Below are 17,032 nucleotides of genomic sequence, written 5' to 3'. Positions count from 1 at the left end.
CTGGACTTAGGGCTTGTAGACCTGCTGTAAGGCAGGTCCTCACCAGACATCACTGGCAACAGCGTTGCCTATGGGCACAAACCCACCGTCGCTGGACCAGACAGGACTGGCAAAAAGGGCACTTCACTGACGAGTCGCGGTTTTGTCTCACCAGGGGTGATTATAGGATTCACGTTTATCGTCAAAGGAATGAGAGTTACACCGAGGCCTGTACTCTGGAGCGGGATCGATTTGTAGGTGGAGGGTCTGTCATGGTCTGGGGCGGTGTGTCACAGCATCATCGGACTGAGCTTGTTGTCATTGCAGGCAATCTCAACACTGTGCGTTACAGGGAAGACATCCTCCTCCCTCATGTGGTACCCTTCCTGCAGGCTCATCCTGACATGACAATGCCAGACTGCTCTTTCTGTGCGTGACTTCCTGCAAGACAGGAATATTAGTGTTCTGCCATGGCCAGCGAAGAGCCCGGATCTCAATCCCATTGAGCACATCTGGGACCTGTTGGATTGGAGGGTGAGGGCTAGGGCCATTCCCTCCAGAAATGTCCAGGAACTTGCAGGTGCCTTGGCGGAAGAGTGGGGTAACATCTCACAGCAAGAACTGGCAAATCTGGTGCAGTCCATGAGGAGATGCACTGCAGTACTTAATGCAGCTGGTAAAAATGTTATTTTTACTTTTACATTACAGACCGACCAACATGTGAATGCACACACAACACACACACACACACACACACACACACACAGACAGACACATCTTCAGATACCTAGTCAAATTCCATGTAGCTAGCTATCTCCTCTCCGATATCACAACAGCCAACTACCGAACTATAACAATGCTAGAGTTCCAGGTGGCCTGGCTCCATAGCTGTTTCCTTACAACACCGGATAGTCTGTATGCGAGCTGTATGCTAGCTAGCAGGCACAGCCGAATTTCACCTGGCTATTTATCTAGCAGTGTGATACAACTGCAGTACGTTAGGGTGGTAGGTGACGGGATAAACAATGGAAGCTATGCATGAATTCTACAACAAAAAATGCTGTAAACAAATCTGATTTCACTAAATGTCAATAATGTTGTCGTCAAACAAAATACATAATAAATCATTTGAAAACAATGTGACAGTTGTCAGCCATGTCTAAAAATCCCGATAGTGTACATTGTGATATTTACGCGAGCCGTGTTAAGAACGTTCATATCTGTGGGACAGCCCTTTTAGTGAAACCCACGAAATCGGTGTGTTCACATTTGCTCTTTGCGATGGGCATTCCTCAACCTACCGATGTGACATTGTGTTGCCAAGAAGTATGGGACAGTTCTGATGGTGTTTCACGGTCATAATGCATTTTTTGACTGAAATATACGCGAACCCGCTTTTTCTTCGCTTCAGTCGTTCAGAAATGAAAGAAAACATACCAGGTTACAAGGTAGCTTCGAAGTTACGTTTTGGTGGATGGGTTGTCAGGGATTGGTCCAAATACATGTGTCGTCACCCATACTTCATGCGTCGTTCATGAGAAGCGCTAGTTTGCTCGCTGTGTGGGAGTGCCATTCTCCGAGACAGCGCTTCATGGCATTGGCTGTACTGTGCCAGCTGCGAATTTTGTGATGGATAGTTTTATTCTTTCTAGTAAAAACTACCAGAATTCTGTGGCTACAGCCCTCCAATCGATAAAAACATAGATAAATACCAGCGAATTTAAAATGTGTCCCATCTATTTTCCAGTGCAGCTGGCTAACAGCCAAATGATTTTCTGGAAACGGTGCAGTTTATCCTCCCATCACCAGAGTAACTCATCAACACCAAAAATAACATTACAATTTAACCCATCTCAGGTGTAGGCCTATCTTGGAAGGAAGCTATGTTACTAGACTTCAGACTGAGTGAGAAGTGTGTGTCTGTGTGTTAGACTGTGTGTGTGTGTGTCTGTGTTAGGCTGTGTGTGATATGTGTGTGAGTGTGTGGGGATGCTTAGAAGTGTGTTTGTGTGTTTGCGTTAGGCTGTGTGTGATATGTGTGTGAGTGTGTGGGGATGCTTAGAAGTGTGTTTGTGTGTCTGCGTTAGGCTGTGTGTGCGGTGTGAGGATGCTGTGCGTGTGGGTTGTGTGGTGTCTGTGTGAATGCAGGCAGCACGGGCACAGTGATGGGTGCATTATTTGGCACTCAGTTGGGCTACTGAATACAACATGATTGTAATATATACTAGTGGTGTGCCGACATGGCCATACACATATTCGTAATCGTATCCGTATATTGACAGTTGATTGTCGGATCGGATGATACTCGTGATTAGGAAAAAAACTGACATGTTTTAATATGCAGAAATAGATTTGGGCAAATACCACCCCTGCAGATTAGGAGCAGCGAGCGGAGGGTGGTTCTGTGTGTCCTCCATCTGCAGCGGGCAGCCAAGTTTCCTATTCAGTCAGAATGCGTATCAGCGTTTTATTACAAACAGGCCGTTTGCCACATACACTGTGTTTTTACAGGCAGTTGGAACAGCGTGACTTTAGATCATTACAACACATTCACCAAAAACCCACTGTAAATATGTAAACACCACGGGAGTCCTCTTACATCTGGGAACTTTACAGTCCTATTGATCAAACAACTATGAAAAAGGTAGGCTCCCTTTTTTTGGGATTGTCAACTTTTGAGAGACACTGAAACAATCTATTAAACTCCTAAGTTTAATGAAGTAATTCAGCATGATGTAGATGAGCGTTTTTCTTTAGTAGATATGATGTATTCTAATTATGCAATATTTTTTATTTGTATTTCTTTGTGTGCGTGTGTAGGTGACCAATGGGCCTCCTGTCTTGAAAGTGTATAAGTCTGAGGGGCAGGTAACTGACGCGGAAGTGTGGGACAGCGTCCTCTCCCCAAGCTGGATAATGTCCTACATGTCTGGGTGGCAGTCCTACTGGTCCTACACCCCTGGTAATGTGCTGACCTGGTCCAAGGCCATCTACTCCACCAATGGTGAGGTTCTCCTGGAGAGAAACACCTACAACTTTGACCATCAGCCTATCAGTGGCCACAACCAGCGCCCAGGACCATTTAAAAGGGAGACAACGAGAAAGTTTGAATGGAGGAAGAGTGAGAATGCAGAGCAGAGACAGAGGGCATGGCTGTAGGGGAGAGTCGTGATTGCCACCAGTGGCGATTTTAACATGTGATTCTTGGTGGGTCAAAAAATAACAAAAGTGGGATGCATGCCAGCAAATCCACAACACTAAACAATACATTAATTGCACTATAACAGTGACAAACGGTGGCCACAAACAGCCTACATAAGCGGATCAGATGCAATCCGTAATTTCGACTAAGACAATAGCGAGCTAGGACAGATGTAGTCAATATAACTATTTGTTTAGAACTTTTGAAATGTACAGCGACAGAATTCAGAACATGGGCCGTTCTTACAGTGTTTTACCTGTACACCAAGTCAGAACCATAGGAAAAATAAAGGAGGCATATAAGCAGACAATGAAAGCTCTTACCATATTCGATGATTACATTTCTCTAAAACAGGTTATAGACTACATGTGCACCACCAAGTCAGAACAGTAGGTGAAATTAAGAGGGGTAAATAGCCCAAATTATTAGAGTGAGGTACATGGGCTACTAACATCTTACTACACAACATACACTTAGTATTACTTTCTTAGCTACAGTATACATATCTCCCTGGTATATTGCATCATTTATGCAGCAGCAAACAATACATTTTTCGACTCACCTTGTTATGCTGTTTTAACGGCAGGTCTTAGTTGGCAAATTTTGTCATCAAAGTCTGTCAATCTCTGGATTTACGGTGCTTTCAAAACAACTGGGAACTTGGAAAAAAACAAGGTTGAATCATGAGAACGTCATTGACCTTCATGTCGTAGCTCTAGAAAGGGGTCGGATTTACAATTCCGAGTTGGAAAATACGTTTTGAACGGTCATCCCAGTCTGATCTCCTTTATTCCCGACTTCCCAGTTGTCATGAACTCACTGAAGTCAAGTTTTCGAGGCGCATCGCTCTGTATTTTCTGCTGGCTTGCCCCACCACCACAGAAAGCACTGAGCGAGGCTGAAACACCTGCATTTTGGAAACTGCTATGTAACTCGCATGAATGCCAAAATAACATGCAAAACAGGCAAGCCTGTATATATATTTTTTTGGGGCTAAAAATGTGGGTCTCAAAACAGCCCCACCTGCCCTGAATGACAGGTCGCCACTGATTGCCACTAACCCTTACTTTAGATTAGAATATGTACTTATTGATGCTCCTTGGTTGATAGTTGTGAATCACTTAATGACTGCATTAAAAAGATAATTAGCCTACAGTATAGGCGACATAGGCCTATATAATTTAATAATATTTCAATAGATGTAACGTTCATTCAATTGAGTTCTATTTTGCTAATTGTATGCTACCGTCTGTCATTTTGCCTCAATATTTTTCACGGTGTGTATCAACATGTGCGCAATGATGTGCAAAAATCTTGATTTATTGCATTATAGGGTAAGCATTAGAATAACCCGACTCAATAGTTGCTGCCATAAATTATGATATATTTTTAGTAGCTGATCCGTCATCAGTATTGTGGAATCATTCTAATGTTAATTAAGGTAAGATCATCCAACCTCCCGAGAGCAGCGCTGTCTCTTTCGATCCAATCAGTATCGGCACATGCCTCAACGACACACTTAGCGAACGTTCTCTTTGCGTGATGTTTTGGGAAGCGCACGTTACGTCTTCGGCTGATGGAGGAGAAATGCATTGTTAACTCTTGAATCTCCCCATCCCGGATCCGGGATCGTGACTAAAGCCTCAGGCTCATTAGCATAACGCAACGTTAACGATTTCTGAAAATCGCAAATAAAATGAAAATAATGCGCCTGCTCTCAAGCTTAGCCTTTTCTTAACAACACTGTCATCTCAGATTTTCAAAATATGCTTTTGAACCATAGCAATTGACTAATTTGTGTAAGAGTATGCTAAGCTAGCTTAGCATTTTGAGTAGCATTTAGCACGCAACATTTTCACAAAAACCAGATAACCAAATAAATAAAATCATTTACCTTTGAAGAGCTTCGGATGTTTTCAATGAGGAGACTCTCAGTTACATACCAAATGCGCAGTTTTTCCTGAAAGCGTCTGTGTGTAGGAGAAATCGCTCCGTTTTGTACATCACATTTGGCTACCGAAACGAACCGAAAATTCAGTCACCTACAACGTCAAACTTTTTCCGAATTAACTCCATAATATCGACCGAAACATGGCAAACGTTGTTTGGAATCAATCCTCAAGGTGTTTTTTCACATATCTCTTCATTGATATATCGTTCGTGGAAGCCTGCATTCTTCTCTGAATTCTGTGGAAAAATACTTGCAGCTGACTTTTGCGCACCAATTTCGGCGCAGGACACCGGGCGGACACCTGGTAAATGTGGTCTCTTATGGTCAATCTTCCAATGATATGCCTACAAATACGTCACAATGCTGCAGACACCTTGGGGAAATGACAGAAAGGGCAGACTTACTCCTCTCGCATTCACAGCCATATAAGGAGACAATGGAAAACAGAGCCTCAAAAATCCTGCTCATTTCGTGGATGCCGTCTCATCTTGGTTTTGCCTAAAGCTGACGTTCTAGGGCACGCACAGAAAATATCTTTGCAGATCTGGAAACGTCAGAGTGTTTTCTTTCCAAAGCTACCAATTATATGCATAGTCGAGCATCTTTTTGTGACAAAATATTGCGCTTAAAACGGGCACGTCTTTTTATCCAAAAATGATATAGCGCCCCCAGAGTTTCAACAGGTTAAAACACTCCTAAGCATAAATTCCATCGCGATCTTGAAACTGGGCCCTGGATCTGCTACATTACAAAATTATGATTCCAATTGATTTCCCATGTCTGTCCTGATGGGAGTCAAATTAAGTACTAATCTGGCTGATGATTTAAATGATTGTTAAGAGTTAAATAACAGCTACATGATTGAAATGATTGTTCAAATTAAGTGCATGGCAAATTAAAAGCAATTGATGTGAAACAATGTGTGTGATTGTGTTATACTAGTCTTAACCTGGGTCTGTGAAACTGGCCCTTTAGCACAGGAGGCTGCTAATGGGAGGACGGCTCATAATAATGGCGTGAATGGAACGGTATCAACCACATGGTAACCATGTGTTTGACACCATTTTCTTCATTCTGTCCCTGCCTGTCCTCCCCAATTCAGCTGCCACCGGCCACCTGTTAATAATGACATGTTGCCATGTCACAAAACAGCCTCGGAGCGTCACTATTTAACATGAAAATATGTTTTTTTATTTCATCATGTACCATCAATTATGATAAAATATGATCAACAGCAGTTTATGTTGAGGCACAAGCTTGGGCTGTGTAGGGCATCATCGTAAAACATATCATTTTCATCTCTGAAACTCGGACAGAAACAGGTTCTCTAGCTGTGGCATTTACAGTTTCATCTGAACAGATCACTCTTTATACCAAAACTGAGATTAATTCATTAACCCTAAAAACTGACGGTCATAAAGACAAAAAACCAAACATGTTAAACCATTAAACTACTTCCCAGTCGTCGTAGGTCCATAAAAAAACATGTTTGGTTCTGTGCAGCATCAGACCAGGCACCGACAGGAACACTAAGGTGTGTGTGTGACCCTGTTTATTACTTCAAAATGCATCTCTTACCCCCCCCCCCCCCTGCTTGAAGTAATTATTGATCCGATTCCAACATGGTGGAGGCTAACTATTAGTCTCATCCACCAGCCTAGCCTGGGTGCGCCGTGGAGTCCTTGTTTTATGACTACAGAACTCTTTTAGATCAGTGAATATTTACACGGCAGAGAATAAGGAGGGATGTTACACTTGTTCAAACGTTGTTGTTGTGATTTCCCTCGTCGTTTGAAGTGCAGGTGATGGCAGGACAGCAGTCCAAACTCTACACTCCCCTCCTGTGGCTCTAGTAGGCACTGCACCTCACACCGACAGGGTCACAGTGAGAATTGCGAGTCTACTAGCTTGTATTACCAGACACCATCAGTTCAAAGCAGATAATATTATGAAGTTAAGGCAGAAAGGTTGATATTTATCTCCATGTTGATATCGACAGTTACAAAATGGCTTCAACCTGGAGACAGTCTTGGATTGTTTCGCAATCGTTATACAAAGTTGAAGTAAGGTGGGATGCATGTTGCAGTGTTCCACAACATTGCTGAACACCGCAGTCCTGAATGCAGGCCTGGTCTTCTTGTCCCTTTGGAGTGGTAGGTACAAGGTGCCTCTATCCACTGGTCCAGGGACAAATATTCTCTCCGTAACAGTTGAGGTTAGGATTTGGGCATTAGTTTGTCAATCTGATCCTAGATCTGTGGTTAAGGGCAACTTCTACCCAGAGCTGTGCGAGTCTGTCTCCATGTCTGACATTCCTTTAGTTCAGTAGCTGACTGACGCTGATGACACTGTGCAACACTGTTGAACACTGCAGTCCTGAACACAGTCCTGGGTGTCATGGCTGTTATGGGCCAATTTGAAATTGCACCCATTCCCTATATAGTGCACCACTTTTGACCGTTGGGGTCTGTCCAAAAATAGTGCACTATGTAGCGAATAGACTGCCATCCGGGGCGCAGCCCGCAAGTCTCTATGGTACATACTCCTTCAGCAGCTGGCCGGCTATCACCAGTCTCTGGATCTCACTGGTGCCCTCGTAGATCTCAGTGATTCGCGCGTCGCGGTAGTGCCTCTCTGCTGGCATGTCCGTCACGTAACCCATTCCCCCAAGAACCTGGATCGACTTTTAGTTCCGCAGAAGGAAAACAACATTAGAAGGAGTTAGCAATCTGAGATTTTCTGTGAATTCTGTCAAATCCGCTATTGATCAATAGAGTCAGGCACTACTTCTAGCAAACATGACATCGCGGGCCCCGCGATGCGTACCTGATGGCCGCAGAAGGTAGCGGCCTCCGACGCTGATAGTTTGGCCATCGCTGCTTCCTGTAGGGACATGAAGGAGGGAGTACAACCTTACGTAGTGTGACAGAGAGGACGGTGTGTGTGTTGTGTGTGTGTGTGTGTGTGTGTGTACCTTGGTGAAGGGTTTCTTGGCGTCTTTTAGCATTGCAGCCTTCCAGGTGAGGAGACGAGCGCTTTCAACAGCTACAGCCATGTCCGCCAGCTTGAACTGAAACACACACACACACACACCCCCCTTTGATAACAGACACTTACACACCTTAACATTCAAACACAAACTTTAACACACGCATACCTGTATGGCCTGCAGCTTGCCAATGGGAGCTCCGAAGGCGGTGCGTTTGTGAGCGTAGTCCACAGCACAGTCCAGAGCCGCCTGAGCAATGCCCAGAGCCTGGGATGCTATGCCTATACGCCCACCGTCCAGGGTTTGCTGTGGCGAGAGAGGGGATCAGTACACACGCACGGAGATGGACCACAAAACATACACCTGTCCCCTCGCACGCGCAACACCCCCCACCCCACCCTACCCTACAATCCCACCATGGCTATCTTGAAGCCAGACCCTCGTGGCCCCAGCATGTTGCCCAGGGGTATCCTACAGTCCTCCAGGATGAGGTTGGCTGTGGAGGTTGCTCTGATGCCTAGCTTGTCCTCCTTCTTCCCCAGGGAAAGGCCAGGGTGAGGCATGGGCACCAGGAATGCACTGATACCCTACAGAGGGAGGGAATATATACACTGAGGGAGGGAAGGGACAATGATTTTGTTGTCGGACCCACAAATAGCAGCAACAAGATGAATTGCGTGCATGAGTTACATTGATAAAGTAATAAAATATTGATAGAGAGAGATAGAGGGGGGAGAGAGAGGGGGACTAGAGGTGTTTAACCATGGCTCGACGCCAACAGCGGTGTATCTAACCTTGTGTTTGAGTGACTTGTCGGTGGTAGCGAATACGACAGTAGCTGAGGCATCCCAGCAGTTGCTGATCCAGGCTTTAGTCCCGTTCAGTACCCACTCCTCTCCCTCCTGTCTGGCTAATGTAGACGCTGCCCCTGCATCACTACCATTACCTACACAGAGAGAGAGAGAGACAGAGAGAGACACAGAGAGAGAGAGAGAGAGAGAGAGACACAGAGAGAGAGAGAGAGAGACAGAGAGAGACACAGAGAGAGAGAGAGAGAGAGAGACACACAGAGAGAGAGAGAGACAGAGAGAGAGAGAGACACAGAGAGAGACACAGAGAGACACAGAGAGAGACACAGAGAGAGAGAGTGAAGGAGAGGATAGAAAAGACGTCAACAATTGAACAACCACCCATTTCCCCAGGTTGGAGCGTAGAAGTGAGTGGAGGGTTCTGGGACAAAGGTATTTGTACCTGGTTCACTCAGAGCGAAGCAGCCAACTTTCTCTCCGGTTGTGAAAGGGGGGATCCACTGATCCTTCTGCTCCGATGTTCCAAACTTCAATATCGGCCCTATGTACAAAGACTATACACACACACACACACACACACACACACACACACACACACACACACACACACACACACACACACACACACACACACACACACACACTTTTGTATCAGTGCAAGACAAAAGACAGTCTCTTTCACACACACACACACGCTTACGTACGTTGTTGACCGAGACCACACATCCAGTGCTGCCACATCCCCTACTGATCTCCTCCACGGCCAGGGAATAGGCCAGGTAGTCCATACCTGCTCCTCCCAGCGCCTCAGGAACCTCTACAGCCATCACCCCCATAGCACCCAGCTCTCGCACCTGTACAAACACACAGGTGGATGCATTAGCGCAGTGGTATTCAACAACAACAATTATGAGGGGGGACAAACAATTATGAGTACAGATTATAACATGGGACAATATACCTTTTTTTTTTTTTTTTTGAAAGATATTTGGACAAATAAAAACATAGAGTATGTGTATGTATTAGTTTATTTTCATTTTGATAAGAGAGATGAAAATGTAATGAATTTTGGGGTATTTGTTGTGTCATTAGATTTGGGGGTCCCTGCTGAAAAAGTTTGAATACCACTGTGTTAGAGTGTGTGTGTGTACCTCCTGTTTAGTGGTGTGAGTACCTGTCGGGCGGGAAAGAGGTGCTCCTTGTCTAATTTGCCAGCTATAGGAGCCAGTTCTCTGTCTGCATAGTCTCTACAGGTCTGTCTCATCATCTGATGCATCTCTGGTAGCTCAGCTAGCGAGGACAGAGATCTACAGCCACACAGGCCAAGGGCTGGGAGAGAGAGAGATAGAGAGAGATGGGGAGAGAGAGAGACTTTAGTACTGTAGGACCTGCTCATGTCTAGCATGAATTTACAACATTGTGACACTATTGTTAGACAGAGTTATCAGTGTTACATTACACCTGTGTGAATCCAACTGTCCAGGTCGATTCTGTGCGACACCCAACCAATGATTATGAATGGACCCAACCCACCCGCTCACAACTCCCTGCCTCTGGGGTAAAGGTTGAAAACTGGACATGAAAAATGACCTACCGATTGAGAAGTTATTATATTGCAACCTTGATTGAGGCCCTTGCTCTCTTAATCTAAGGATTGACGCATGGATGTAGGCTGCCTGTCTCGCAAATAACTAAAAATAATAGTAATTTGCTACTGAACAGTCATTCACCTCTGCAAATTCCCTCAAGAATATGTCATGTGATATACTGATCCCACACAGGATCTAAATAATGGAGATAATATTCGTCATAACCGGTTAGCTGACCAGCACAGCGGTAAACTAGGTGAAAGGTCATCATCCGTCCACCGCGTCCTTAACGTGTCCCAATTGAGAACGCGCCTGCTCGAGTGAAGACTTGAGGTGACACCAGAAAACTAGAAATGTGAATATATTCACTACGGTACAATGCCAATCGTGTGTATTTGCGACATCGATAACCACCCAGCGCAAATAAGGTTTCTGTGAACGATAAACGATGCCAATGATGCTTACGTTACGACTGCGATCATTAACCCCATTCACGTTGCCTTGGAAGTCATTATTGACCGCCACTATAAAAAGCAGAATTCTAGCAATGCATAACTGGGTTTATTTTAGAGATGGGTTAGAAGCTAACCACACACTCAAATATGCAGCTAGCGGTCGTTACTTCGCATTAGTGTTAGCACAGATAGACCAATGAGCTTCGTTATACACATCTTATCACCCCGGCAAATGACTGTCCCAAGTCTATTTTATTGTCGAAGGGTCAACACACCAATAGAGCAAGTACAAAAACCCCGTTGTATTTGAGAGACAAATGAGCACGTCAATAGTTTGTGCATTGATTGTAATACGGACCTTTTCCAGCTTTGAAAAGTGCTGCCATGTTGACCGCTCAGTCTGCTGCTTGTGCAATCATACAGAGACGAAAGAGGACGCGAGACATCCCACTCCCTATTTTTTGTTCTGGTTCATATACAGTCGATGAACTAAGCAGACCAGACCCATATAGAATTCAGACAAGTATATCATGTTTGGTGATACAATCAAGCGCATCGCGACAATTTCCCTATGAAATGAAGCGGCGCTGTAAACCTGCAAAACACAGCAGCAAATGTAAAAGTTTTTATTGATTAGCATGATGTGCATCCAAGCCTGTACCGTTGTGCTTTCAACAAATTGCAGATCTGCTTTCACTTGCTGTGTATCCTCAGACGATCGGAAATAAAACAGCACAACCCGGAAGCGTCAATTATGACTTAGCAACAGCTTTGGAGGAGAACGTGGGCTCTCGGAACCTTCAGAGATGTTTTATCATTTTTATGTAACCTTTTTTAACCAGGCAAGTCGGTTAAGAACAAAATCTTATTTACAATGACGGCCTACCCCGGCCAAAACCTAACGACACTGGGCCAATTGTGCGCCGCTCTATGGGACTCCCAAGCACGGTCGGTTGTGATACAGCCTGGAATCGAACCAGGGTCTGTAGCGATATCTCTCGCACTGAGATGCAGTGCCTTAGACCGCTGCGCGAGCCGAGTCAAGGTGACGTTGATTAACGTTATACAAAGCTTTATCTACATGCATCCTCATTGTTAGGCAACAATCATTTCTACTGTTCGATCTGTCTGTCAGCGGGTGAGAGGGGCTGTGTTCAGCCTTTAACCCCTCACTAAATCGGATGGTCCTTTCTCAGTCCAACAGATGGAAGAGAGAAGAACAGAAGGAAGACATATAGGGAGAATACAGTTGGACAGACAAAGAGGGAAGAGGGAGAAAGAAACAAGGAATATCAAACAGAGAGAAAAGGACAATGAGGCACAAAATGTTGGCACAAAATGTTGTCACAGTGAACACAAGGCTTTGAATAAAGTAGTCCAGGGCGAAAGGAATTCTAGTTTTTCAAAACATGTTTATTATTTGGCATCATAAAAAGTCATTTAGGTTGTTCCGTTCGGTACGATGCTGCCGTTCCATCCCTTTAGGATGGAGGGGTGAAGGGAAGGAAAGGAGGAATAGGATTGGAGAAATAAAAAGCGCCCGATGGGCGGGTTGAGTGAGGGAGCGCTGGCTGGCTGCAGTTACAGCGTGCATCCACCAGAGGTCGCTCACTTGCTGGCGGAGGTGAGGTTGAAGCAACCACGCTGGTGGAACTGCATGTCCCTGACGCGACGCATGGACTGGATCTGAGGCTGGAAGGCACAGAACTCGTTGTAGTGTCTGTAGTCACCACACTCAAATAGGTACTGGTATCCTCTGTATCCGGGGTACTGGTAACCCACCCACCTGGAGAGAGGAGGAAAGGAGAGAAGGTCATGTTTTGTTACATTTAGATTGATAGTCATTTTTAGGCTGTTTTTTTAGAGACAACATGAGTCACATTGGAGTTCTGTGTTTCCACTTTCAAGTGTGCAACAGTTATGAATGTATCCTTGACATTCTGTGACACACAAACAAAACCCAGCCCCTCCTCCCCGTGGCTGCCTGAACACTTCACTTTATACAGTGACACTTCCCACAAGGCCTCATGTTGTCACTAACTCTGCCTCGGGCTCTGGGCCACACATAGGTCACTATACATCATGCTCATGTATTGCTGCTCTATGTCTTGCTTCAGCCTACAGATATGTGTTTTTTAATCTTCGATACAGGTGAGGGTATTTCGGTCCCAGTATCCATGAAAATAGATTTCTGGTGTGTGTGCGTCAGTACGAGTGTGTGTGTGTACACTCACACTCCGCCGGGCACCCTCACGCTGCCCACTCTGTCGGTGAAGCCGTGCGCCCAGAGGGTTGGCACGTCATCCTCCTGGATCTCCATCTTATTGCCCTTGAAGTCAGAGAGCTCAAACAGACAGATCTTGTGCTCCAGGCTGTCCTGTGGTGTGGAGGGAAGGAGAGATGGGGGGGGGGGGTCAGGGAAAGGCTGGAAGGTCTCTTCACTAGCTACTGTATTAGCCCTGGTTACCGGCTGTTTTTACACTCCGGCGAACTCATTCGTCACTGTCATGTTTGGAATGTGTGTGAGAGAGCGTATATAGGAAGATGTGTGTTTGGGGAATGTGTGTGTTCCTCACCATGCGGATGGGCCTGAGGGACATGAGGCAGTCGCTACGGTAAGAGTTGCTCCAGGTATCCCAGCGAGGGTACTCTCCCTTCTCCAGGATGAACATCTCCCCACGGAGGTTAGTCTGCTCAAAGGCAACAAAGCTGGAGAGGGGTGGCCGCCGGGGACAAGGGGGAGAGGGATTAGAAGACGGGTCAAAATTAAATGTGCGTGAAAAGGCCACGGAAAATGACAGCGTCAGTGTTTGGGCTCAAATGTTTTGGGCTTAGTCTGAGTTTGTCTTCCTGTGTGTTGGACTAGCATGTAGAGATGATTGATTGTGTCCTGTAGGTGTGTATGTGTGTGACTGTGTGTGTGTGTGTGTAATCTTGCCCTGTAGGTGTGTGTGTCCACTTACGGGCCGCACTCGACGATGATACTGCGCACTCTGTCCATGCCGCGTTCACACACGTTCATGCACTCGTTCTGGACCTCCATCATTCGGCCCTGGAAGTTCTCCTGGTCGAACAGCATGATCTACAGGGGGCAGTGAGTGGTCAGAGGTTAGATGCCATTTATCCCTGGAAGAGGTCAAGGGTGAGATACTGTCCGTCGTCCGCAAATATTTGTTTTTCTATGTTGACCATTTTGCCATAGAATTAGAGCGCATTTGGTGCCTTTTACTACTGCAGGTATGTAACGCGGTCTCAGAGGCCTTTACCGCTTGTGTCATTCAATTTGTCGATCCGTGAGAAAGCTCTGACGTTCTTCCTGTCCTCGGACTACCTGTACCGCCTTCCACTATAAAACCCAAAGCCAACCCGTACTGCTGTGAAGGCTGCAAGATCTCTGGGGTCATCTTAAGACACGCCGACTTAAGTAGCAACATTTACCAACCACAACGAACGCCCTGTACGATGTTCTATCCGTAGTCAATTCGCCCGGCTCAGATGAAAAGTTCAAAGAGAATGGCTAACGTTAAACTGTTTGCTGCTCCCACACAACGGGTGGACTTTACTCTCAAGTGGGTTGTGGTGTATTTTTAAACGGACGTGTGCCGACTCACTCGGAAGTTTCCGACGCTGGGTTCTCCGGTCTTAGTGGCCTTGCTAGTGGCAGCAGGGGCAGGGGCTCCCTTGTCCTTGACATCAGTGCCCTGGCTGGAGGCGGACTTGGCGGTCTGAGACATGGTGAGGGATCAGGAGATTCTGACGGAGAGCGTGAGGGGGGGAGAAGGAATGGATTGAGGGAGAGGGGTTAGAGGGAGGGAGGGAGGGAGAATGGAGAGATGAGAGAGGATGGGGAGAGGAGAGGCATGTCAGAGGAAAGAAGATGGGGCAGGCAGAGCGAGTAAAAGAGAGTAAGAAGGGAATGAGAGCGAGAGAGAGCAGAAAGGGAAAGGGAGAATAGTGTGGGAGATAGAGAGAAATAGGGACAGGGAGAGAGTAAAATATCAAAACACAGATAAGGTAAAGGTGTGTTCTCACTACAGAGTTGAATGTGTTTTGTTTGTGTATCTGTTACTATTTCTTAGTCTTGTAACTAACTGAGGCAGGAAACAGCGGGCAAACACTTCCATAGGATGGATCAGAATCTCCAAGGAGAAAATAACCATCCGTTGTACCAATCCAGCCTGGGGTCTGAGTGCCTCATGTAGGCCCTGAGGCCCGAGCCTCTGTTAGGGGCTCAGCCCCGCCTGGGGGTGACACACCCGGGCATGGTAGGCTGAGAGGAGTGGGCCCCTGTGCGCTGTTTGCTGCTGTGGATCGACTGCTGTTTTCAGTTGGTGTGGGGTGTGTCCTTACCTGCGTGTACAGCTTGCTGTGCCGTGTGGGGTAGGCTGGATCGTGCTGGCCATCTCAGCGCAGAACCCTAGCTTTTATACCCTGGCAAAGGCTGAACGCAAGGGCTCGGTGGACAATAGAAGCACCAGCGTCATCAGAGTTGGTCTGGACCAAAGCCCCCTGGGTCATCGCAACAACTAGAACCCCTCCCTCCCGCTGCCTGTAGGCACTTTACTGTCAATGGAAAGCCCTGACAATGGCACTTTCCCCCTCTGTTAGTGAACTGGGCCTGTAAGCTATAGTAGCATATAGGGCACAGGAATGCATAGACCAGGAGGGAGCAAGGAGTTAACACACACACACACACACACACTCTGTATCTTTCTCTAACAGGTGAAACTGCACCAGCACTTAGCTTAGTTTCGAAAAGACAAAAGACTTATGATTCAAAATGGCAAAACATTTGATTTTGAAGTGGGAAAAGTTGATTAAGAAAAGGGGGGGATTGCAATTTATTTCCATTCACGTATGTTTTGTCCGGACTGATTTTTTTTTGGTGATCTTCTTCTTCTTCATCTGGTTAGTTGAGCGCAATCAATAAAATAAAGTTATGCTCCCTATTCATATTTTTCAGATGAGAAGGATCATAATGGGGTAGCGGCGGGTAGCCTAGTGGTTAGAGTGGAGGGTTGGCAGGGTAGTCTAGTGGTTAGAGTGGAGGGTCGGCAGGGTAGTCTAGTGGTTAGAGTGGAGGGTCGGCAGGGTAGCCTAGTGGTTCGAGCGTTGGACTAGTAACTGAAAGGTTGCAAGATCAAATCCCCGAGCTGACAAGGTACAAATCTGTCGTTCTGCCCCTGAACAAGGCGCAGGTGCAGTTTCACCTGTTAACCCACTGTTCCTCGGCCGTCATTGAAAATAAGAATTTGTTCTTAACTGACTTGCCTTGTTAAATAAAGGTAAAATGATGTAATATTATTATCAAAGAACATGTAAAAGACCTGATAATATCTCACACAGACTGTCTTTTTTTGTCTCCCAAACACATACAGCACATACACGTTTCACATAGACATGACGCTAACACACAGACAGCACACACACGTTTCACATAGACATGACGCTAACACACAGACAGCACACACACGTTTCACATAGACATGACGCTAACACACAGACACAGACAGCACACACACGTTTCACATAGACATGACGCTAACACACAGACACAGACAGCACACACACGTTTCACATAGACATGACGCTAACACACAGACAGCACACACACGTTTCACATAGACATGACGCTAACACACAGACAGCACATACACGTTTCACATAGACATGACGCTAACACACAGACAGCACACACACGTTTCACATAGACATGACGCTAACACACAGACAGCACATACACGTTTCACATAGACATGACGCTAACACACAGACAGCACACACACGTTTCACATAGACATGACGCTAACACACAGACAGACAGCACACACACGTTTCACATAGACATGACGCTAACACACAGACAGCACACACACGTTTCACATAGACATGACGCTAACACACAGACACATACAGCACACACACGTTTCACATAGACATGACGCTAACACACAGACACAGACAGCACATACACGTTTCACATAGACATGACGCTAACACACAGACAGCACATACACGTTTCACATAGACATGACGCTAACACACAGACACAGACAGC

At 45.9% G+C, this 17,032-nt stretch overlaps 3 protein-coding genes across 3 annotated transcripts in view; 1 reads left to right on the top strand and 2 right to left on the bottom strand.

Annotated features, from left to right (window-relative positions):
- The window catches only part of LOC135543811 (jeltraxin-like), a 31,981-nt gene extending 28,843 nt beyond the window's left edge, over positions 1-3,138 (top strand). The window contains exon 2 of the mRNA XM_064971144.1: positions 2,800-3,138. Coding sequence (XP_064827216.1) covers positions 2,800-3,138 — 339 coding nt within the window. The remainder of the gene's footprint in view (positions 1-2,799) is intronic.
- A 3,160-nt stretch (positions 3,139-6,298) lies between these two features.
- Positions 6,299-11,423, bottom strand: LOC135544587 (short-chain specific acyl-CoA dehydrogenase, mitochondrial-like). Its single transcript, XM_064972316.1, has 10 exons — positions 11,333-11,423; positions 10,105-10,259; positions 9,635-9,784; positions 9,373-9,484; positions 8,916-9,067; positions 8,538-8,708; positions 8,290-8,427; positions 8,107-8,202; positions 7,959-8,015; positions 6,299-7,815 (listed from the first exon to the last, which is right to left on the bottom strand). The coding sequence occupies exons 1-10, from the start codon at positions 11,358-11,360 to the stop codon at positions 7,663-7,665; spliced, it is 1,212 nt and encodes a 403-aa protein (XP_064828388.1). The 5' UTR covers positions 11,361-11,423; the 3' UTR covers positions 6,299-7,662.
- Positions 11,424-12,381: 958 nt separating this feature from the next.
- LOC135543941 (beta-crystallin B1-like) lies at positions 12,382-15,671 on the bottom strand. Its single transcript, XM_064971262.1, has 5 exons — positions 14,586-15,671; positions 13,938-14,056; positions 13,551-13,683; positions 13,209-13,351; positions 12,382-12,760 (listed from the first exon to the last, which is right to left on the bottom strand). The coding sequence occupies exons 1-5, from the start codon at positions 14,706-14,708 to the stop codon at positions 12,583-12,585; spliced, it is 696 nt and encodes a 231-aa protein (XP_064827334.1). The 5' UTR covers positions 14,709-15,671; the 3' UTR covers positions 12,382-12,582.
- Positions 15,672-17,032: the final 1,361 nt, after the last annotated feature.

This window comes from Oncorhynchus masou, chromosome 8 (genome assembly GCF_036934945.1).
Source record: "Oncorhynchus masou masou isolate Uvic2021 chromosome 8, UVic_Omas_1.1, whole genome shotgun sequence".
Lineage (NCBI taxonomy): Eukaryota > Metazoa > Chordata > Actinopteri > Salmoniformes > Salmonidae > Oncorhynchus > Oncorhynchus masou.
This window is presented reverse-complemented; position numbering and strand designations above follow the sequence as displayed.

Coding starts and splice junctions, on each gene's coding strand:
- LOC135544587 (XM_064972316.1), bottom strand. CDS start 11,360: ATGGCAGCACTTTTCAAAGCTGGAAAAG. Junction 9,068..9,372: donor CTTCGCTCTGAGTGAACCAG/GTACAAATACCT, acceptor CTCTCTGTGTAG/GTAATGGTAGTGATGCAGGG. Junction 8,709..8,915: donor ACAAGTCACTCAAACACAAG/GTTAGATACACC, acceptor CTCCCTCTGTAG/GGTATCAGTGCATTCCTGGT.
- LOC135543941 (XM_064971262.1), bottom strand. CDS start 14,708: ATGTCTCAGACCGCCAAGTCCGCCTCCAGCCAGGGCACTGATGTCAAG. Junction 14,057..14,585: donor CCAGCGTCGGAAACTTCCGA/GTGAGTCGGCAC, acceptor TGCCCCCTGTAG/ATCATGCTGTTCGACCAGGA. Junction 13,352..13,550: donor CCCTCAGGCCCATCCGCATG/GTGAGGAACACA, acceptor TCCACACCACAG/GACAGCCTGGAGCACAAGAT.